The sequence below is a fragment of the Myotis yumanensis genome, unplaced genomic scaffold (assembly GCF_028538775.1).
Source record: "Myotis yumanensis isolate MYYU_CA2020_CCGP unplaced genomic scaffold, mMyoYum1.0.hap1 SCAF_23, whole genome shotgun sequence".
NCBI classification, from domain to species: domain Eukaryota; kingdom Metazoa; phylum Chordata; class Mammalia; order Chiroptera; family Vespertilionidae; genus Myotis; species Myotis yumanensis.
This window is the reverse complement of record NW_027223774.1, coordinates 13,721,181-13,744,150: the sequence shown is the minus strand read 5'-3', so window position 1 is coordinate 13,744,150 and position 22,970 is coordinate 13,721,181. Positions and strand designations below refer to the sequence as shown.

Sequence of the window (22,970 nt, the reverse complement as noted above, 5' to 3'; positions counted from 1 at the left end):
GGGACCCCTGGGCAAGAGGAAGGTCACCCCGATCCCTCAAGGTGCCTCTGAGGCTTCAATGAGACAAAGACTGTGAGAGCTGGTGCTGTGCCTGTCCTACAGCAGGTGCTGGGCTCGGCAACCACCAGCTATTTGGGCAACACAGTTGTTAGTGTGAGGAGGTAAGAATGGACTTGGAGAATCAAAGGATGAGAGGGAGGTGCTTTCGTGGCTTCTCCTTCCAGAATCCAAAATGCAAGGTGTAGTGTGAGCGAGGCCCTGACACTGGGCTTCTGAGCAGCCTCAGGGCATCCTGGAGACCAGCAGTAAGAAGTATGTTGCTGCCCTGACCAGTTTGGCTCAGTGGATAGAGCGTCGGCCTGCGGACTGAAGGGTCCCAGGTTCGATTCCGGTCAAGGGCATGTGCCTGGGTTGTGGGCACATCCCCAGTAGGGGGTGTGCAGGAGGCAGCTGATTGATGTTTCTAACTCTCTATCCCTCTCTCTTCCTCTCTGTAAAAAATCAATAAAATATAGTTTTTAAAAAAGAATTATGTTGCTGTAATAGCGGCCACCACTCACTAGCACCTACATCTGGCAGGCCCTCTGCTGGGCACCTGATATCCGTGGGCCCCTCTGGCTCTGGGCTGGGCAAGAGGAGCGACACCCCCATTCGATAGAGAAGGGAAACTGAGGCTCAGAGCTGGTATCACAGAGTCCAGAGCAAAGCGAGGAAGCAGCCAGGCCTCCCCACACCCTACCTGATGACCTTTGGCCATGACTCACCTCTGACTTGGGGTGATCATTGTGCCCCACTCTCTTCCTTTATCTTCTCCCAGCGTGGAGGGGGAGGGTGTGCAGAGAGGGAGGGAAGCAAGGCCTCAGAGCCCCTTTTCCAGGAGCCCTGCCCCCCAACCTACTCCCCACCCACCCCTCCCACCGACCTCCTGCTGAGAAGAATGCGGGCCTGGAGGTGGTTCCCAGCCCGCAGCTGGAGGCTGGGACTGTGGGGGGAGTGGGGGTGTGGCCAGGGCAGGGGTGAGGCAGGGCAGGGGCAGGGCAGGGGCAGGGCCAGGGCAGAGTACTTGACTGTGCGGTCTGGGAAACCCCACTCCTGACAGGACGACCTCCCCGCTGTGCCCCGGTACAGAAGTCGGCATGAGGCGCCCCCTGAGCGCCGGCTCTGCCCACGGCCCTGCCTGGAACGGACTGCTGCTAACAGGTGCGTGCGGGACAGCGGCTCCACCTCGGCCTAGGGACCAGGAAAGGAAGCCCCTCGGGGAGTTTCTATCCAAGTTAGCATTGCCCCACTCAGAGCTGCCGCTCTGGTCAGTGCCCACGGGGCACGGGCACCTGTGCCATGGACCCCTCTTATGAAGGAGGAAACGGAGGCTCCGACAGAATCGGAATCCAGGCCCCCACCCCAGCCCCTTTCCACGAGCGCGCCCCGTCTCGCCCAGCTCGCCACCTCTAATCACAGTGCTGAGATAGCGATAGTGTCAATAATGTAACAACAGCAACCCTACTACAAAGGGGTCATTGTGACAGTACTTCTCCAAGCTTTCACTTAGCAGCGTTTCATTCTTAATCCCATGATGCAAGGGCTGCGTGGATCCCAGTCCACAGAGGGGACACTGAGGCAGGGGAGGTTATGTGCCCTCCACGGCCCCGCAGCTTGGAAGTGGCAGGAGGAGAATCTGACCCACGTGGAGATCCACACGCATCCACCTCTCAGATGATAAGCGATTTGCCTCCTCCCCCGGGTCTTGTAAAGCCCAGTTCCATGTCGTTCCAAAACCCCAGACTTCGCCTGGTTGAATGCTTCTGTTTGTGTCAGACGGAAGCGGGGACAGCATGGGACGTGGTGGGCCTGGTCTCACGTCCGTTCTCCCAGCCCAGGGCTGTAGTCTGTGCACCCCCTTCCCCGCCCCCCCCCCCCCCCCCCCCATTCCAGGGCCATAGGCAAAGGGGAAAGGAAGTGGGAAGGTTTCTGTTTGCTGATGATAGTTGTAAGAGGGTGGGGGAGGGCGCGCTGTGTGGCTGAGGCACTGTTTGTTACTGGAACTTCCTGGGTGAGGGGTGCTTTGGGGACACTCGGCCCCGGGGAGGGTGTTGCTAAGGCTTCCATGAAATGGCCCGCTGGAGGCTCTCGGCCATCTCCTGGCCCCCTCCAGCCTCTTTCTGCCACGGTCGGTCGCAGGGTCGCAGGCCAGCAAGCCCTGCCCGTGAGGGTCTTTGCCAGGACAGCCTGCAGCTGGCTCTCCGCACAGGCCCAGCCCCTGGCTCCTGGGAAACAGACGCATGGATCTCTTTGTTGTTCTCTCGATTGTTGCAGGTGGGCCATGTCCACCCGCCCTCTGTTTCCGCCCCACAGGCCACGCCTCACCTGGAGGCTTGGAGGGCTAAGTTCCCACATGCTCTGGGGACACTTCCCTATCTATTTCCCTATCTGTGTCTCTAAGAGGCCCCTAGGAGCGCCCGCCCCTCACCTGGGGGCGGAGGGGGGAGGGGGGGCGCCAGCCCGCACCCCTGGGAAGGACTCAAGTTCATTCTCAACTCTCCCCTTCTCCCCATTCTCAGCTCTGCGCCCCTTCTCTCCATGAGCTCTTTCCTTGTTGATGTCACTCTGTGTTAGTTTCAGGTGTACAGCACAGTGGTTAGGCAATCGGATACTTGACAAGTGTCCCCCAATATTTCCAGTACCCACCTGGCCCCGTACGTAGTCGTTACAATATCATTGACCACCTTCCCTGGGCTGTACCTGGTGGGTCAGGGAGTGTCCCTGACTCAGAGGTTAGAGATAAAATAAAATCACCACCCGCCCGTGAGGGAAGAGCTCTGGAATCATGTCCGTGGCTCAGCGCTGAGACGCCACCCTTCATCTGACATACTTAGATACTTACCTACTGTTTTATTTATTTATTTAAACGTATGGTATACAGGGTGGGGCAAAAGTAGGTTTTCAGTTGTTCATATTGAAAATAATACAATAATTAATAAATAATTTATCCTAATAAAAGGGTAATATGCTAATTATACCAGGAGACTTTCTGGACAAAGCCATGGTGGTGGGGCCGAGGCAGAGGTGGTTAGGGGCGATCAGGCCAGGAGGGGAGGGCAGTTGGGGGCGAGCAGGCTGGGGGGGGGACAGTTGGGAGTGAGCAGGCTGGTGGGGGGGGCAGTTGGGGGCAAGCAGGTCGGCAGGAAGACTGGTTAGGGGCAATCAGGCAGGCAGGCAGGTGAGCAGTTAGGAGCCAGTAGTCCCAGATTGGAGAGGGTGCAGGCCAGGCTGAGGGACACCACCCCCACACCCGTATACGAATTTCATGCACCAGGCCATTAGTAAAAGAATAAAGTGTGTTTCCTTTACTCACAACAGTAAACCTACTTTCGCCACACCCTTTATAGAAATACATTTTAAATATATGTAAAATATAGTTTCTGTTTATTAACATAATTTATACTTTTCTTTATACTTATGCATTATCAAATTATAAAATTGATATATCATAATCATATATAATCATGTAATATATGCATAATTATCTATTAAATTAATTACATGTTATATAATGTATAATTATATAATAACTAGGGGCCCGGTGCACGAAACCCCGTTCTGTGCCCAGCCTGTGCCGGGGACAGAGCCTCCTGGGCTCACAGCCCAGAGGGAAACACACCCTCCCAGACAGAATGACCCACAGTGTCGGGGGCAGGAGTGGGGTGAGGAGGGAGACTGGAGCGCTCAGGTGTGAAGCTGGGAGACAGTGAAAGGGAACCTTGCAACGCTGTCAAAATCGAAATATGGCCTCAGACAGGTGTGACATCAGTTATGCAGATGGCTTCCTTGTGCTCTTGTTTCATAAAAGCCTAAGAATGCAATTTGTTTTCATCAAGACAAGAGAGCAAAACCCTGGCCAGGCACTTGGGTGTAACACCTTATTCCTGTCCCTCTGTGGCCATCCAGTCAGGTGAGGTCTCTGCCCAAACACGGTAGCTCCTGTTTCCAAGCACAGCTGACGTCAGCGGAGGCGTGAGGAGAGGGTGCCTGGGCTGAGGCTCGAACCACAGCTAGGAAAAGAGTCGGAGGAGAACAGCATTCCAGGCGGGGGAGCAGCGTGGGCGAAGGCCTGGCGGCCGGAGCACGGTGTGGAGATCAGTGTGACGGGCGCAGAACGTGAGGGAGGAACGGAGAGAAGAGCAGAGGCATGTAGCAGGGGTGCAGGGCAGAGGATTCTGAGCAGTGTCCTGAGGCACTAGGGAGCCAGGGAAGGCTTATGAGGAGGGGAGTAGATAAGTCACACCAGCTACCAACTCAGAGGTAAAATCAGTGAAGGCAGGAAGTAAGAGCCCCCTAGATCAGGGGTGGGCAAACTTTTTGACTCGAGGGCCACAGTGGGTTCTTAAACTGGACCGGAGGGCCGGAACAAAAGCATGGATGGAGTGTTTGTGTGAACTAATATAAATTTAAAGTAAACATCATTACATAAAAGGGTACAGTCTTTTTTTTTTTTTTTTTTTTAGTTTTATTCATTTCAAACGGGCCGGATCCGGCCTGCGGGCCGTAGTTTGCCCACGGCTGCCCTAGATCCTCGGGCAGGGGTGGGCAACCTTTTTGTGAGTGCGTGCCAAAACCAGCAAAATCTCTGACTCAGAATTCTTCTGCATGCCAACCCTAATTTTTTGAGAACATCTTACACCTACTTGATATCTCTTAAGGTGTACGTATGTAAGAACCTTGAAGAAATAGTGAAATTCATTCGAGCAACAAAAACACAGTATATGATGATGAAAAATACATTTATTTTTTAATGTATACATGTACACTGATAGTCCGACAGAAAACTTTATGACTCCGTTTGATATTATCAGTGAGACTTTGCATCACTGATGACAGAGATTTTACATCAGGTTTATATTTCGTGACCTTCAGAGATATGCACGAGCTACTACTTTCATCCATCAGGCTACTCCTATTATGAGACTTAACAAAATTCATCACTGAGAACAAAGATTCACAATTGTAAGTGGAAGATTGCAAGAGAGGGTTTCGCGTGCCAGCAAAAGTTACTGGCGTGCCATGTTTGGCACTTGTGCCAGGGGTTGCCCACCCCTGTCCTAGGGCCTAGAAACCCAGTGGGGGAATTCCCAGCTCTACACTCATGACCTGGGGTCTGAGGTGCAAGCTTGCTGTGCTCAGTTCCTCAGCCTGTGAAACAGACTAGAACAGTGGTTCCCATCATGGGGCACACGCCCCACAGGGGGACAATTCGATTCTTAAGGGGGGCAATTTGAGGATGTTATTAACAGTGAATTTTTTGCATTTCTTGTGGTTCTAGGGGCCTCAGATATACTATATAAGTATATATTGTGACATATTTATGCATTTAAGGTCTCTATTATGTTTGGGGCAATCGGATACTTTACAAAGTATTTGCTATTTTTTTCATATCACTTCATATTATTATTATTATTATTATTATTATTTTACAATTTCTTGGTGATTTCTTTCTCAGTCCTTCAACTGTCCTTTCGTTCTTTTCTTTTCCTTTTTCATGGATGCCATGTTCTTTGGAAGCTTGTTTAGACCACGTTAATGGGCTTTTAGGCTTCCTCCACATGAACAGGAGTTCGCTTTCTAAATAATCCTATATAATGAAAGGGTAATATGCAAATTGACCCTAAGGGCAGATCAACCAGAACGACCATTCGACCAGTCACTATGAGGCGCACTGACCACGTCTCGGTCCCTTTCCCCAGCTGGCAGGCTCCGACTGCCCGATGGTGAACAGGGAATGGGGGTGGGTGGCGGAGGACTCGGGCGGCGCCAGACCAAGGTCCCTGCCCTGCCAGTTGCCCCATACACAGAGGGTGTCCCGCGGTGGGGGAGGGGCCAGTGAGCAGGCGGTAATGGCCAACCTCTCGATCCCTCCCCCCAACAGTCAGGCTCTGATCGCCCAGTGGTGAATGAGAACTGGGGGTGGGTGGGGGTGGGAGACAGGGACAGCTGCAGGCAGCCAGGGAAGATAGCCCTGATCGCAGGCCAGGCCTAGGGACTGTACACGCACACGAATTTCGTGCACCAGGCCTCTGGAAAGAATTATATGTCATGGGGGCGGGCGGCAATCAGGATTTTGGAGATGCTTAGGTGGGGCATGGCCAAATAATGTTGGGAACCACCAGACTAGAACAAGCCCCAGTGGTTGAGGGGCTCAGTGAGGTGATGGTTGGGAGAATGTGGCACAGTCCCTGGCACTCAGCCAGCATCTGGTGTCAGATCACCTGGAGGTGCCCCTGCGGCCTCTCACACCCCTTCCAGGGCGCGGTGCGGTTGTCTGTGATGATGCTGCCTGCCCCGGGAATCATTATCCCCAGCCTCTATTTCTCATTCACTTTCCTGGAAGAGAGCTGATGTGTCAGCATTTGTTCTATAAGTGGGCATTTCTGATCCTTAGAATGTAACCACTTATTTTATGGCTTTATATCTTTAAAAGGCATATTTCCAGTGCACCCAGTACTTGTAATTGTGGGGGCAAGAAGAAGACTAACGATGAAAATTACAGTTGGGATGTCAAGCGTTTATCTGGCAGTCACCTTGTTAGCACACCGTCGTAAGCACTTCACACGCATTAGACTTGGGAATTTTTAATCTTGAAAGACTTGGCCAGTCTGCGCTCTGCATGGGGTTGGACCAGCGTGTGTGAGCTTCCTGTTCCCTCAGTCTCACTGACACAACATCAAACTTTTGGACATTGGCCAGTCTGCTAGGTGCAAAGCATTACCTATTGCCTCAGTTTGTTTTAATTTCCCTTTATCTTGCTGTGAGTACAGTTGAACACTGTCCCTATGTCAAGAGACATTGAATTTTCTTTTCTAGAAATCACCTTCCCATATCTTTTGGATATTTTCCTGTTAGGTTGTTGATATTTTTCTTATTGATTTCTAGGGGCACTTTACATATTAGTGAAATGGGCTGTTTGTCTGTGGTATCAGTTGCAAATGCTTTCCCCTGGTAGGTCATTGTTAGATTGACTTTGTGGGTGGTGGGTGTGTTGTTGTTTTTTAACTTTTGTAGAAGTTTCTTTTTATTTTTGTCAAACTTTTCAGTCTTTGTTCTTGTTGTTAATCCTCACCCAAGGATATTTTTCCATTGATTTTTAGAGAGAGTGGAAGGGAGAGAGAGAGAGACATAGAGAAACATCGATGTGAGAGAGACACATTGATTGGTTGCCTCCTGCCTTCCTTTCAGGGTACGTGGCCTTGACCAGAATCGAACCCGGGACCCTTCAGTCCGTGGGGGGGACGCTCTACCCACTGAGCCAAACCGGCCAGGACCAACTTTCCAGTCTTTTACGGAAGGAGCGTTTGTTCTTACTGCAACAGTCACCATTCCAGTGAGAGGTAACAGAGCGGGGTGGCCAAGAGCAGAGGGTCTGGAGCCAGACTCCCAGGGCTCGGCTTCAAGCTCTAAGCAAACGCGGACATTTAACGAGAGGAAGTGAGAGAAACGGAGAGCGGGGGACTCACTCCACAATGTACGTTAGGGGTGGAGAATTTCCACTCCGTAGGTGCTGCCTACCACCTATGACGTCCTGGAAAGATGTCTTACATTCTCCGCATCTTTGTTCCTTCACCTCGAATAGGGGTGGAATAGTTGGATCAGTAAAGGCAGAGGCAAGAAGGAGACGGCGAACTCAAAGGGAGTCATGAGCAGGGCTTGGTAAAGGGACACTTTGCAGAGGTGAAGGCAGGGGATTGGTAAAGCGACATGAGACTGTGCAGGACCCAGGGGCTGGCAGCCGTGGAAGCAGTGACTCCCCCCGCCCCGCCTCCCCAGGCTACAAGTTGCCAGAGGGAGAGAGAGATGGCCACCCAATAGGAGCTTTAGTAGAGGGACACAGCCCGCCTGTGCTGGTGGAGCAGGGAGGGAGCTGTGGGATCATAACCACAAGGTCACTCCCAAGGTCAGAAGCAAAGGGCAAGGCGGGGTGGGGGGCACCAACAAGGGAGCTCAGAGAGGCCAGCCTTTCAGGACACAGCAGAGCAGAGGTTAGCGTGCAGCCGACCGCCCAGTGGAACGTGTGGGGTCGATGTATAAGGAAGACGTGAACTAACACATGTTTGGTGCTTAGAACGGTGTCTGGCTGACAGGAGGTTCTCAGTGAACGTTCCCTTCCGTTCCTACAATATTTTTCCCATGATCACCGTTGTCCACGTCAGCTCTCCCTGTGCCGGACCCATTCTCCCCGGAGCGGGGAGGGCGGCTTGGGGCAGCACCTCACCTTGGGTCCCTCTTCTCTCCTCTCCTCCCCACCCCTCCAGGCACCCTGCTCGCATCCTGCATCTGCCCTGCCTCCTCGGAGCTGCCCTCCTCTGCGCCTCCAGACGTCTTGACAGAAGGAGCCAGTGCTCACCTTCCCGTCCCCAGGAACCTCGATGGCATTCTCTCCACTTCTTGGTTCCGAGGGCACGAGGCCCAGCAAGAAGCCATGGTCTCCTCCCCCGAGGGCGGCCCGGGGCCCGGCCACACTGACGCGGGCAGCGACACTGTGGTGCTGGACACCAGCAGGGGACGCAGGAGTGTGACCGAGCAGACACATGTCAAGGGTGAGTGGGGCCCCAAAGCTGGGCCCATCAGAACCCCTTCTGTGCCAGCAGTCAGTTGCTCCCTAACAACCCCCCTCCAACCAAACCTTAAAATAGGAACCATTTCTTTAGCTCATGATTCCTCTGGACAGTCCTGGTCTCACTCATGTGTCAGCCAGGGAGTGCCAGGGCCCTGACGGGTCCAGGGTGGCCTCTTCCATAGGCCTGGCAGTGGCCTGGGGGCAGCTTCGGCAGCTGGGGCAGCTGGGGCCGCTGGGGCCGCAGTGGTAAATGGGCCTGTTGGCCTCCACCCTCCAGCGGGCTGGCCTGGGCTTGTTCTCTTGGCAATGGAACGAGAACAGGAGCAGTGGTGAGGCCCTGGCATGCTATCACTTCCACCATCTTTTTTTTTTTTAATAATTTTATGGGGAGATAACTTTTTTAAAAATATATTTTATTCATTTTTTCAGAGAGGAAGGGAGAGGGATAGAGAGTTAGAAACATCAATTAGCTGCCTCCTGCACACCTCCTACTGGGGATGTGCCCGCAACCAAGGTACATGCCCTTGACCGGAATCGAACCTGGGACCTTTCAGTCCGCAGGCCGACGCTCTATCCACTGAGCCAAACCGGTTAGGGCACTTCTGCCATCTTTGATTGGCCACAGCAAGTCACACGACTGGCCCAGCTTCCTTGGGTGGGGCGGGGGGGGGGGGGGGGGTGGCTTCACCACTTGCAGAAAGGAGTTGCAGTGTTGTGACCACTTTTTGTCATCGGTCACACTTTCCAACTGAGAGTCATTATGTAGTTGCTCATTGTCACTCAGGGAAGGGCAGAGGTCTCCAGTGGCCGCCTTCGAACTCACCTCTGTTCTTACGAGCTATGCAGCTCTGAACTTGGACTTTTATACCTGAACCAGAAAAAGAAAGCCCTGCGGCTAGCCAGACCCCTGCTCTGGAGAAGGTTCGGAGACGGTTTGTCTGCTAGGGCTGCCATAACAAAACACAACAGGCCATGCGGCCTCCACAACAGACCGTTACTCCTCACAGTGCTGGAAGGTGGAAGTCCAAGACCAGGGGGTCAGCGGGTTCGGTTTCCTTTCAGGCCCCTCTCTTTGGCTTGCAGACGGACCCCTTCTTGCTATGTCCTCGCACGGTCTCTCCTCCGGGGGCACACCACCCGTGTCTTCCTGTGGGTCCTGTAAGGACAGCGGTCAGATTGTAGTAGAGTCCACCCTAACAGCATCGTTCTCACTTAATTATTTCTTTAAAGGTGTGTTCATCCCCTCGGAGCAGTGGATGGGAGAACATATTCTCTAATGATACATCTGATAAGGGGTTAATATCCAAAATGCATAAAGAACTTATGAAACTCAACACCAGCCCTGGCTGGTAAGGCTCAGATGGTGGGCCATCGTCCTGTACACTGAAAGGTTGCTGGTTCGATTCCCAGTCAGGGTCCGTGCCCGGGTTATGGGTTCAATCCCCAATTGGGGATATGCAAGAGGCTGCTTTTCATGTTTCACTCTCATATCGGTGTTTTTCTCTGACTCCCTTCCTCTCTCTCTCTATAAAAAAATCTTTAAAAAAACAACACCATCCCTAACCAGTTTGGCTCAGTGGATAGAGCGTTGGCCTGCAGACTGAAGGGTCTCGGGTTCGATTCCAGTCAAGGGTACCTCAGTTGCAGGCTCAATCCCCCGAACCCCCTTGGGGTGCATGCGGGAGGCAACCAATCAATGTGCCTCTCTTACATCAATGTTTCTCTCTCTCTGTCTCTCCCCCTCCCTTCCACTCTCTAAAGATCAATGGAAAAATATCCTCAGATGAGGGTTAATAACAACAATAAACCACACACAAAAAGAAAACAAAATAAAAATTAGAAGACAAAACCAAACAGTCCAATTTAAAAATGAGCATAGGACCTGAATAGACACTTCTCCAAAGAGGACATACAGATGGCCAGTAGACATATGAAAAGATGTCCAACATCACTAGTCACTAGAGAAATGCAAATTAAAGTCACAATGAGCTATTACCTCACACCTGTCAGAATGGCTATCCTATATAATAAGAGCCTAATATGCAAATTGTCCCCTTGGGTGGTCATTCAACCAGAGACCGGGAGTTCGACCGCTCGCTATGACGTGCGCTGACCACCAGGGGGCTGCATGAAACATGGTGGGCATCGGTGACACTCTGCGACCTCTTGCTGGGTACCAGGGGGCAGGGGTGATGGGGACGGAGGTGCGGTAAGAATGCGGGGTGTCCACCGAGCTCGCTCTCACTCCCCCTGCTACTCTCCCCTGGACGCCAGGGCTCACTTTCTGGGAGCCCCTTCCTCCCCCACCCCTGCACTTAGGTGCCCACCCAGCACCTGCACAGCCTCTTCCGGGTGAGCCAGGACCTCAGGGGCTGGTCAGGCTCCCTGTGGGTTCGTGCGGGAGCTGGTCTGCGAGGCCAGCTGGGAGAGAGCACGCTGCCTGCCCAGCTTCCATGTGGCGCCACTGGGCAGCCCAGAGGCCCAGCTGTGCTCACCGCATCTCCGCCTGGGGACTCAGGCACCATGACTCAGGCAGAGGGGAGCATGTGGGGGCCCAGGGGCCCAGGTGCTGCCCAGGACCCAGGGGTCAGCTGGGACCTGCTCTTCCACACCAGACACTCGCACTTCGATCGCTGGTCAGGCCTAGTGACTGCACCCGTGTACAAATTTCATGCACCGGGCCTCTAATGATAAATAAATCAGCAAACAAGTATTGGCAAAGATGTAGAGAAAAGGAAAACCTCATGCAATATTGGTGGGAGTGAAGATTGGTGGAAAGCAGTATGGGGTTACCTCAAAGCACTAACAATGGAACTGCCTTATGACCCAGTGACTCCACTTCTGGAAATGTATCTGAAGAAACCCTAAACGCTGATTTGAAAGGCTATGTGCACCCCTATGTTCACTGCAGCATTATTTACGATAGTCAAGATTTAGAAGCAGCCACGTGTCCATCAGTAGAGGAATGGATAAAAACAAAAGCTGTGGTAGCCCCGGCTGGGTGGCTCAGTTGGTTGGAGGGGTGCATCATCCCATACACCGAAAGTTGCGGGTTTGATTCCCAGTCAGGGCACATACATAGGCTTCAAGTTCTATCCCCAGTCAGGGCGTGTACAGGAGGCAACTGACCAATGTTTCACTCTCACACTGATTCATTCTCTCTCTCTCTCTCTCTCTCTCTCTCTCTCTCTCTCCCTTCTCCCCACCCCTCATCCCCCAACCTCTCTCTGAAGATATCCTCAGGTGAGGATTTTAAAAAGTTAGTAAATCATGACTCACAGTAAGAAATGCATTTCAAATATGACCCAGTGTGTTCATATACACACACCACAAGTAACTAAAAGATAAATGTCATAAAATAGCCATCCTTGCTAGGAGTAATGCATTCTGCCATTTCGTATTATGTTTCATTTTGAGTTTTAAATGCTGATTGCAACCTACTAAATGGTTCCCCCCAGGCCTGGGTCTCCCTCGCAGTAACAAACCGGGAGTTAACACGTGTGTAGAATGGTGTTTGGCTCATATAAGAACCCGGTCTAGGCATCTGCGACATTGATTCTTGTTTCTACACCTGGTGGGCTCCCTCTCCCCCTGCAAGGCTTAGCTCTGGCACCACCTGCTCCAGGCAGCTCCTGGGAGCTCTCTGGCTGGGCCACAGCTTTTCACTTGCATTGCACTGAAATCTTAAATGAGCCGCATGTGGAGATTCCCAGCATTCACCGTGGCATCACGCTCCCGGGTTCAAATCGCAGCTGTGTTCTCCTGACCCTTAGACCTGACCCTAAGACACCCAAACCTCACAGTCTTTCAGCTATAAAATAAAATAAAATATAAAATAAAATAAAATTAAATTAAATTAAAATAAAATAAATAAAATAAAATAATAAATTAAATTAAATTAATAAATAAAAATAAATAAATAAGTAAAATAAATAAAATAAAATAGGAATTGGACGAGGAGGAGAATTGTGTGTGTCCCATCTGTAAAGAGCATCCCCCAGGAGCCGGTAGCTCAAGCCCCAAGCCTCGGAGGCCCCCTCGACTCCTCTCTTTCTCCCCCACCCACATCCAACCCATCAGCAAATCCTGGGGGCTCTGCCTTCAAAATAACCCAGAATGCAAGCACTCCTCCCAGCTCCTCGCCTCGCCCTGGTCCAGCTGGGGCGGAGGGGCTGGGATATTTATATAACTCCCACGCCAGCCGCTGCGGAGGCCCACTCCCGGGGTACCCGTTCCCCAACAGGCTGACCTGCTGCCTCGGAAGTATGGGCTCTGGCAGCCAGCAAAAGCCCTCAGGGCACAGAGGCTGGAAGTGGGGATGATTGGGAGCTGGGGTGGGGGCACCAACAGCTCCGCTATGCCCAGTGCCTGGAGCAGTGCAGGGCACGGACCAGGCACTCCACGTCCATTTGTTCGTGAATGAATGAATGAATGAATGAATGCCTCTGTGGTGGGCAGAAGAAGGGCTCAGTCTCTCCAAGTCCTCTCCATCCACATGGCCTTGCTCCCTGTTCACACAGCCCAGGCGCTGCTACACACATTCCCGGAGATTTCCCTGGGTGTCGTCCAGAGTGAACTCAACTACTCGGTGATCCTGAGCTGTCTGGCTGCACTCAGACCCACACCCGTGATCTACTGGACCTTCAACGGGCAGCCCCGAGGGACAGGGGAGAAGCTGATCATCCGGCGGCTGTCCAGGGAGGACTTGGGTACCTATATGTGCGTGGCCAAGAACAGCCAGGAACAGCGCCCCTCCAAGCCCGTAAAGGTCTCCCTGTCAGGTAAGCTCCCCAGCCCTACCCCTGCACCCCTGCACCCTCGCTGGTCGGTGGCCAGTTTTCCTGGTTCCCCTGAACCCCCTTCTGTGAGCAGTCTCCTCTGAGACGCTCTGTAGCCAAGTTGTCATCACATGCACATGGCACATTGGGCATTATTAGCCCATTTTACAGATGACAGGCTGTGGAGGCTCAGCTCATGATCTGGAGCCAGCTACCTGGGTCCCGGCTCCCACCACTTGCCGGGTGTGACTTCTGGAGCCCCTTTGCCTCTCTGAGCCTCAGCCTGTGCCGGCGGGAAAGTGCAGGTGCTCATGTAACAAGTGGTTCTGAGCATGGGCATGGAGTTTGAATTCTGGCTCCGCGTCCTGGCCATGGGAACTTTGGACCAGCTCTGTGCCTCAGTTTCTCCACCTGTAAAATTGGAACAATAAGAGTGCCCACCCAAAGTATAGTTGTGAGCATTCAATGAGATAAGCAGGTGAACAGCTTAAAATAACAGTGCCTCATACTGCTGACCACTAGTGAGTATTCGATACACACTAGATAGTATCATTGCTACAATTAGCATTATCAATAGTATTAACTAGAGGCCCAGTACATGAAATTCGTGCACTGAGGCTGTCCAGGTGGCAGAGCCTTGAAGGCCATGCTTCCTCCCCAGGTCCTGGGGAGTCACGGCGAGCTTTTGAGCAGAGGGGGGACGGGGTCAAGTTTGAGCTTCAGAGGGGACACTGACTTCCGAAGGTGGGGCGATGGGTGGGGAGAGACTGGGGCGGGAGAGCAAGGAGGAGGCCTGGGCAGAGACCTGGAGGATGTGGAGGAAGGGAGGGATGGAAGCGACACTGAGGAGCTGGGATGGTGGGAGTGGGGGTTGTGGAGGGAGGGCGGCTGCTCCAGTCTCACCCATTCTCGGTTTCCAGAAGTCGACATGGATTCCACAGACGAGCCCATCGGCCTGGACCCCCCTCTCACAGTGTCAGGAGGATCGGCCATCGCCCTCCTGCTGGCCGGATGTGCCGGGTTGGTGGTGGTGATGGTAGGAATTGGCTCCGCCATCGCCCAGACCCAAAGGTACCGTCTGTCCCTGACCCGTGTGCCTGGACTGACCTCCCCACTCAGCAGCAAAACAAAACGCCTCGTCCCAAGGAGCTTTAGGCTCATTCAGAGCGGATGGCACTGACCCCGTGTGGCCATCTGCCTCCTCAGCTCCCACAGTGACCACAGGAGTCAGAAGAGGGTTTGTTTTTTTTTTTTTTTTCCTTAAGATTGTTGACTTGGGGAGGATTTTTCTTTTCTTTTTTTTTTTTAAATATATTTTATTGATTTTTTACAGACAGGAAGGGAGAGGGATAGAGAGTTAGAAACATCCATGAGAGAGAAACATCGATCAGCTGCCTCCTGCACACCTCCCACTGGGGATGTGCCCGCAACCCAGGTACATGCCCTTGACCGGAATCGAGCCTGGGGCCTTTCAGTCCGCAGGCTGACGCTCTATCCACTGAGCCAAACCGGCCAGGGCAGAAGAGGGTTTTGATGCTGGTCTGTCTGGTGCAAATTCCGGTTCCATTACTTACCCGCAGTGAAGCCATGGGCAAGTCACTTCCCCTTTCTGTGCCTCAGTTTGCCTATCTGCAAAATGGGGATGACAATCCTAAGACCTGCCTCACAGGACTGTTGTGAGGATTAAACAAGCTAATATTTCTAAAGTGTTTAAAACGGTGTCTGGGATGCGGTAAGCATCGTATTCGTTCCTTCCGCACAGATCCATGAGACAGGCGCTGGGGATACTGTGGGAATGAATACTGCGAAGTCCCTGCCCTCGTGAGCTTCCATCCTAGGCAGATACCAACAATTATGTGGTGGCCCAGTGAACTCTAGGTCGTATGTTGAGGGATGATGAGTGCTAAGGAGAGGAATAAGGCCGGCAGGGGGCCAGGGAGTGTGGGGATGAGGAGCAATTGAGCTAAGTCAGTCAAGACCTCCCCGAGAGAGTAACATTTCAGCAAAGACACTGGGCAAAGGAAAGGAGGGAGGGAGCCCGTGTGTATGTGGGGAAAGGGCACACCAGGCAGAGGGAGCAGCAAGTCCAAAGGCCCTGAGGTGGCACTTGCCTGGCATGTTAAAAAAAATTGCAAGGAGGCCAGTGTGGCTGGAGTGGCGTGAGGAATGGGAAAAGAAGCAAGGCCTGAGATCAGAGAGGGAAAGGGTGGGGCACCAAACAGTGGAAGGTGTGCGGGTCATGTCGGTGCTTGGCTTTTGTTCTGAGTGAGATGGGGGTCATGTGGGTTTAGAGCAGAGGAGGGAATGGATGAATGGATAGATGGATTGATGGATGAATGAATGAATGAGTGAATGAATGAGTGAGTGACTGCTTCTGTGGTGGGCAGAAGTGCTCAGTCGTTCTGACTTACATTTTAATCCTAGCTGTGTCAGCTATTATCATACTATAATAACTTTCCCTGTATTGAATGCCTATTATGTTCTTCCTAAACTTTATTCTTTTTTAAATATATTTTTATTGATTTCAGAGAGGAAAGGAGTGGAAGAGAGAGAGAAACATCAATGATGAGAGAGAATCATTGATCGGCTGCCTCCTGCACGCCCCCTACTGGAGATTGAGCCTGCAACCCAGGCATGTGCTCTAGACCAGAATCGAACCTGGGACCCTTCAGTCTGCAGGCTGACGCTCTATCCACTGAGCCAAACCAGCTAGGGCAACATTATTCTTTGTAATCGCCACAAGAGAGGGTAGCAGGGTGGGGTAGCGATGAAGATCTCAGTTTTGTCAGAGAGGAAACGAAGGCCCAGGAAGAAGTGACTGGCCACAGACCCCACAGCTGGAGAGAAGGAATTCCAACTCAAAACCCTGCCTCGCTCCCAGTTCCAGCCTCTAACCCACGCCGCCCCTTTTTTTACCATTAACCATGCACACCTTCGTAGCTTATGGACGGAGGAAGAGAAATCTGCAAGTTGAAATGGTTTGGCAAGGCCTTGCCCAGATCTCTGGTCTGTGAGTTCCACGGGGAGCCTTCTGGAGGCAGGGGAGGGCCAGGCTGCTGCCTGAGTCACCCACATCATCTTCCCTGTGGCATTTCCTGGGTCCTCACGATGAGCCAAGATCTCTGAGTCACAAGAACTCTCAGGGGCGGGTTCTGTTCTTGTCCTCGTTTTCAAAATGAGTGGAACCAGAGCTCAGAGAAACTCATCAACTTGCCCGATGACAAACAGCTGACAACTGGCTGACCCTGAACCAGACCCAGATCCAATTCCAAAGCCAAGTTCTTAGGAAGGAAGGGTGAGACGTCCAGCTGGCATAACCCTCCTCACCCAGACCACCCGATTTCCTGTCTCCATGAGTGGGTTGGAGGTGTCGCTTCTGGTCCTCCCCACCATCTTGGCCAAAACCCATTTACTAATAGTTTCAGACAACAGATCAATTCTGGCGTCCACCAGAAGGAACCAGCCTGGGTGAATCAGCGGTGACCTTGGAGATGAGGTCATGGGAACAGGCATGACTGTCTGGACGCTACCACGGAGGAGGGGTGGCAGCCCCACACACATCGACCACACCCACCAAGGGCCAGCAGAGATCCCTGCTGTTTGCCATTAAGGCCATGGACCCCAAATGAGGCTACTTAGGTTCATCCCAGCTCTGCCAAGTGCTAGCTTATGTGTGACTTTCGGTGAGTCCTTTAATGCTCTGTGCCCCGTCTGCAAAACAGGGATGACGGTAATACTTACCTCAAAGTGTGGGTGTGCAAGCAGCTAAGACAACGGGAGGAAAGCGCTGTAAAGAGTGCCTGGTAGCCCTGCCCGGTTTGGCTCAGTGGATAGAGCGTTGGCCTACAGCTGCAAAGGTCCCCGGTTCGATTCCAGTCAAGGGCATGTACCTTGGTTGCAGGCACATCCCCAGTAAGGGGTGTGCAGGAGGCAGCTCATCGATGTTTGTAACTCTCTATCCCTCTCCCTTCCTCTCTGTAAAAAATCAATAAAATACATTTTTTAAAAAAGAGTGCCTGGTATATGTTCAGCCTTCAATAAGTGTATTATTGTGGTGACTGTGGTTATAATTTCTCTTTATTTCATTGCAGGACTAACAGGCGAAGAATACGAAGATGCTGCTGAAGTGTGAGTACCTGCCTGTCAGCCTGGGAGCTGATGCCACAAAGGGCGGGAAGAGAACCCTATGTTCAGGGATGAGATGAAGTTCCTGGAGGCTCCATAGGCGATCTCCTCCCTCCTGGTTTCCTAATCACTTGTTTGTGGGATGTTCCCCCTTTGTTGAGAGCCCTGGGGACCGATTGTACAAGACATCCCATCTGCCCATCTCACCAAACTCCTGGAGACCACCTCCACAAGCAGTGTGTATTTCATAAAACTCATGGGATGCCAGCAAAAGAAACGCATTGTAGTGGCTCAATAAAAAATACAAGGAGCCCTAACCGGTTTGGCTCAGTGGATAGAGCGTTGGCCTGCGGACTGAAGGGTCCCAGGCTCGATTCTGGTCAAGGGCATGTACCTTGGTTGCGGGCACATCCCCAGTAGGCACCTGATCAATGTTTCTCTCTCATGGATGTTTCTAACTCTCTATCCCTCTCCTTTCCTTTCTGTAAAAAATCAATAAAAAATATATTTTTTTAAAAATACAACGTGCCGAAACCGGTTTGGCTCAGTGGATAGAGCGTCGGCCTGCGGACTGAAGGGTCCCAGGTTCGATTCCGGTCAAGGGCATGTACCTGGGTTGCGGGCACATCTCCAGTGGGAGATGTGCAGGAGGCAGCTGGTCGATGTTTCTCTCTCATCGATGTTTCTAACTCTCTATCTCTCTCCCTTCCTCTCTGTAAAAAATCAATAAAATATATTTTTTAAAAAAATACAACGAAGGGTTTGATATTAGGATCCAAGAAGATTTTCAGGAATCCAAGGATGTATCAGTTAGCACTTGCTGTGTAACAAACTATACCTTCCCATACTTAAGCCTTGAAACCACAGTCTTTATTTAGCTTCCAATTCTGTGGGTTATCAATTTGAGCTGAGGTTAGCTGGGCCATTCTTCCGGTCTCTGTTGGGCTCACTCATGCATCATGGTCAGTTGGCAGACTGCCTAAGGGGTGCCTGGCATAGGATCACCTCACCTGGAAACACCAGCCTCTCTCTGCATCATCTCTCATACCCCAGCAGGCCGACCCAAGCTTATTCACATGACAGAGGCAGGATTCCAAGAGTGAGAGCAGATGGGGCAATGCCTGTTGCGCAGCGGTTCTCAACCTGTGGGTCGCGACCCCTTTGGGGGTCGAACGACCCTTTCACAGGGGTCGCCTAAGACCATCGGAAAACACATATATAATTACATATGGTTTTTGTGATTAACCACTATGCTTTAATTATGTTCAATTTGTAACAATGAAATTCGGGGTCACCACAACATGAGGAACTGTATTGAAGGGTCGCAGCATTAGGAAGGTTGAGAACCACTGGGTGTTAGGGCCAAGGTTAGGGATTGACACATCACCACTTCTGCCACATTCTATTGGCCAGAGCAAGTCACATGACCAGCCCTAATTCGAGAGGTGGGGAAATGGACTCCGCCTGTTATGGGAGGGGAAGAACCCGGTGGCCATCAGTGCTTGGACCAGGGCAGTTGCTCGCTGCCTCTCTCTGCCGCCCACCCCTCCCTTTGTAATCCTCTCCTCCAGGAACATGGATTCACAGTTCTCTCTCTGTCTCTTTCTACAGACAGCTGCTCAGTGCTTCTCCCTCCGCGAGGAGACAGACACCATCCCACAGCTTCTACGCCTATCACAGTGCTGTTTCAGGGAACAGCCCAGCTTAGCCCAAACCCCTTTGCCTTGTTTCCGAAACAGTGGGAAAGGCATCTGATTGGCTCACTTGGGTCAGGTGTTAACCTGGGTCCCACCACTGTGGCTGGGGAGGGGGCAGGTACAGGCAAAGCCTTGGGAGCTCAGCGCTACCTGTGGGGGCTCAGTACCCAGAAAATGGGGAGTGTGGCCTTGCTGGGCAGATATCCCGAACTGTGTCTGCTACAGAAGAAGGAAACTTCCCAATGCAGGGAAGTGGGGTGGTTAGCACACTGGCTTGACCACTGTCTTCTGAGCTGCTGGGGAATCTGGCAGATGGCAGGCAAGGGGGAAATGAGAATGAATGAAACTCCCATGTGGAAATATCTGACATTTGAGGAACATTCAACAGAAAGCCACTGACCATGTCATTATGATTAATAATAGCAGTAGCAGACCCGAACAGACGTCCGTGTGCCAACCACCACGCTGTGTACCTCCTGCGAGTCCAATCTTATATCATCCACCCAGGTAGCTGGTCTAATCACCCCACTCCCCTGTTGCTCCCTCCCTGAGGCCAGAACCCCTAACCCATCTCTCTGGGGTCCCGCCACCTCTTATGCCAGATAAATATCCCTGTGCACATGCACAGAGGGTGAAAGTGAGGCTCACAGGGGGCAAGCGACTTGTCCGAGGTCACACAGCTACACGTGATGCCAACTCAAGTGCGCCCAAAGCCCGTAGCACAGACCAGCGCGGTCCAATAGGATTCAATGCGGTTATGGATAAGTATATATCTGCATGTCCAATACCTGTGGCTACTGAGCTCTGTCAATGTGGGCAGAGTAGCTGAGGAGGTGAATTTTAGGTTTTATTTACCTTCCATTAATTTGAGTTTTAATTTATAATACCACCTGGGGCGGTGGGCTGTGGAATCAGAAGGTGCAACGCTGAGTCCTTATTGTTTCAAAATAAATAAATCACCCTGCAGCCCTATGCACAGACCCCTGGCTGTGTGGCTGTCCCGGGTCCTGGCCCTGTTCTGTCCAAAGATCCAGCTGTGCTCGGGAGCCCCTGATATCTAACCAGCACCTTCCCTATCTGAGGCGTCCTTCCGACCCCTTCCCTCCTCCTGCTTACCTCGCTGTCGGGGAAGAAATAATTTCCCGCCTGGGTGGGCCCGCAGGGAGCTGCTCCCGGGCTGGCTGTGTGTCAGAGGTGGCACTGGAGCCAGCAGCCGCCCCTGGCCCAGGACGCAGCAGGACCCCGTGCCCTCGGGAGCAGCTGAGCGTCACGAGCTTCCTCCCCTCCAGAAAGAAACTGGGCAGAGCTCCTCCCAGAAGCCTGCTGACCACCCTCTTCTCAACCAGTCCCGTGGCTAAGCTCTCTCCTAGCACTTTCTGCTTGACAACGATCATCGCTCATAGCATGGTGCCATTCGGTACTTATGGGTGCAATGATTGGACAATGATCTCATCCATGAGGCTGTCAGCTCCATGCCTGCAGGACCCACGTGTGTCACACGATGTGTGCTCGGTACATGTATGTTGATTATGTTGATTCCAGGCTCAGGCCGGGAGTGCCCCCCCCCCCCCCACCCACCCACCCACACACACACAGCTGGAGCACCTGGAGCCGGAGACAGAGGCACCAGCTCCAGAGAAAACTCTGAACCACCTCAAGAGCTGGTGCCGGCCCCAAGGCAACTGCCCGCCAAAGCCCAGAGCCAGTGGATGCTGTAGCCATGGCTCTCTCTCAAGCTCCAGAGCCAGGGCCAGAGCAGGCTCACGCCGCAGCTCTCATTCCAACTCGGGAGCTAGAAGGAGCCCCGCACCGGCGTCAGCTTCCCAGCCAGAGCAGGCCAAGCAGCTGCTCTCATCCAAGTTCAAGAGCGAGAACAGCCCCCTGGGCAGGCTCCCGCTCCAGATCCACACAAGGTTCAAACAATGGCTCTCATCATCCCGGTACGAGTTTCTGTGCCTCAGTTTCCTCGTGTGTGGCCTGGATATTGCTCTGAGGGTGCATACAGGCTGACCTTTATTTTTCGCTGCTGAGCCAGGAACCGTTCCAGGCTGTGCCAGTGACTCACGAAGGGCCAAGTGCTTGGAGCAGGGCCTGGCACCCGGCACCCGGCATCTGGCACCCAAGCCAAGCAGCTCTGGTCACTGCCGAAGACCTGGGGCCCGGGTCTTACGGTTTAGGATGAGGGTGAAGTAAAACCTGTGAGTCAAGGTAAAGGGGAATCTTCGGCGAATACCCAGGAACGCTGGGGAAGGGACCACGGGGCCCGGGTTTGGGGATAACAGAAGGATGGTTCCCAGACAGGCCCGGAGTGAACGCCCAGTCCTGTCACTTACAACCCTGAGCCAGGCACGTCCCCTGGTGACCTCCAGGCACAGCTCAGCCCTCCTCGCCCCTGCAAAGCCCTCCGCAACCCCCACCCCACACACACTCAGGCCCCCGTGGGTCCTCGCTGTCGGGGAGGAGTCCGTCTTCCATTGGACTGTCCGACCCAGGGGGCAGGGCGGGGCTGTCTGGGCCATTGCTGGGTCCCCAACACTGCCCATCCCAGAGCAGGCTATGCATTCAGTCCCCAACAATAGCCACGTCTGTTGAGCATTTACTATGTGTCAGGTACCACGCTCAGAGGCCACGTGCCTATTCTCACCGCCTGTGGTCCTGTCGTCTCCACTTGACAGAGAAGGAAACTGAGGCACAGACTTGCCCGAGGCCACCCAGCTGCTCAGGGCCAGGGCTGAGATGGGAACCTGCCTGCCCTGTACCCGCGATCAGCCCCTTTCTCTGCAGCCGAGACGTCGGTTGAATGAGGGCAGGTGAGGAGTGACCTGTCCCTTTGCCCCTCGCCCCAGCCAAGCCCCAGAACAAGGCTGAGACCCAGGAGGCCCCGCCCAGCGTGCCAGGCCAGGAGCCTGCGCCTGAGGCCCGCTGCGTCTCCACCGGAGGCCGCCCACCCGCCCGGATCTCCTGGCCCCTGGATGGGAAGGTCAGCAAGAGCCGGTGCCAGGACCCTGCCCGGCAACTCACCGCTTCAGCCTCTTAACCTCAACACCCTCCAGCCAGGTGGACGGCCAGGCTGTTCACTAACCTGACCAATGTGGAGAGCGGCTACAGCAGTGGTTCTCAACCTTGGCTGCACATGAGAATCACCTGGGAATCTTTTTTTAAAATCCTGATTTCTGGGCCTCATCCTCCGGAAATTCTGTTTCTTTGTTACTAACGATCAGGTGCATGTAATTATGTAGATTCGAAACCCAAGAGAACATTGTAAACATCTTGACCACACCCTTCCTTTGCCTCGTGGGATCTGACTCTAAAATAAAGACTCTGTTTGCAAGCTGTGGCACTGTCTCTCCATCAGAGAGGTGCGTCCCACCTAGCCCCAGCTTTATTCTCTTGTCTGTCTTCTTTTGTTATTTTTTTTTAAATATATTTTATTGATTTTTTACAGAGAGGAAGGGAGAGAGATAGAGAGCTAGAAACATCGATGAGAGAGAAACATCGATCAGCTGCCTCCTGCACATCTCCCACTGGGGATGTGCCCACAACCCAGGCACATGCCCCTGGCCAAAATCGAACCCAGGACCCTTCGGTCCGCAGGCTGACGCTCTATCCACTGAGCCAAACTGGTCTCGGCTCTTGTCGGTCTTTTTAAGCCTTCACCGCCCACCCCCCTCAGGTTCACCCACGGCCCACAGCCCACACTGCTCCCCAGGTGGTCTCCCCTGGGTTCCCTGGCCCCTGTCTACACAGACACCCACACTGTCTACA

General features: G+C 52.8%; 1 protein-coding gene across 4 annotated transcripts; it reads left to right on the top strand.

Moving 5' to 3' along the window:
* Positions 1 to 1,067: 1,067 nt before the first annotated feature.
* On the top strand, positions 1,068 to 22,536 carry IGSF23 (immunoglobulin superfamily member 23). 4 transcript variants are annotated; one of them, XR_011469407.1, is made up of 7 exons: positions 1,068 to 1,200; positions 8,301 to 8,585; positions 13,126 to 13,386; positions 14,304 to 14,454; positions 17,475 to 17,511; positions 19,120 to 21,145; positions 21,241 to 22,536. XR_011469407.1 is itself a non-coding variant. In XM_070401760.1 (6 exons), the coding sequence occupies exons 1-5, from the start codon at positions 1,137 to 1,139 to the stop codon at positions 17,506 to 17,508; spliced, it is 795 nt and encodes a 264-aa protein (XP_070257861.1). In that variant the 5' UTR covers positions 1,068 to 1,136; the 3' UTR covers positions 17,509 to 17,511; positions 19,120 to 22,536. The 4 variants fall into 4 exon arrangements, 2 of the variants coding, with proteins under 2 accessions (XP_070257861.1, XP_070257860.1); XR_011469408.1 differs by having other exon boundaries at positions 19,120 to 21,413; positions 21,881 to 22,536; XM_070401760.1 differs by having other exon boundaries at positions 19,120 to 22,536.
* The last annotated feature ends 434 nt before the right edge of the window (positions 22,537 to 22,970 follow it).

Excerpts from the sequence above, each read along its gene's own strand:
- IGSF23 (XM_070401760.1), top strand. The coding sequence starts at position 1,137 with ATGAGGCGCCCCCTGAGCGCCGGCTCTGCCCACGGCCCTGCCTGGAAC. Across the intron at positions 1,201-8,300 it reads GAACGGACTGCTGCTAACAG|GCACCCTGCTCGCATCCTGC; the intron begins GTGCGTGCGGGA and ends CCACCCCTCCAG. Across the intron at positions 8,586-13,125 it reads CGAGCAGACACATGTCAAGG|CCCAGGCGCTGCTACACACA; the intron begins GTGAGTGGGGCC and ends CTGTTCACACAG.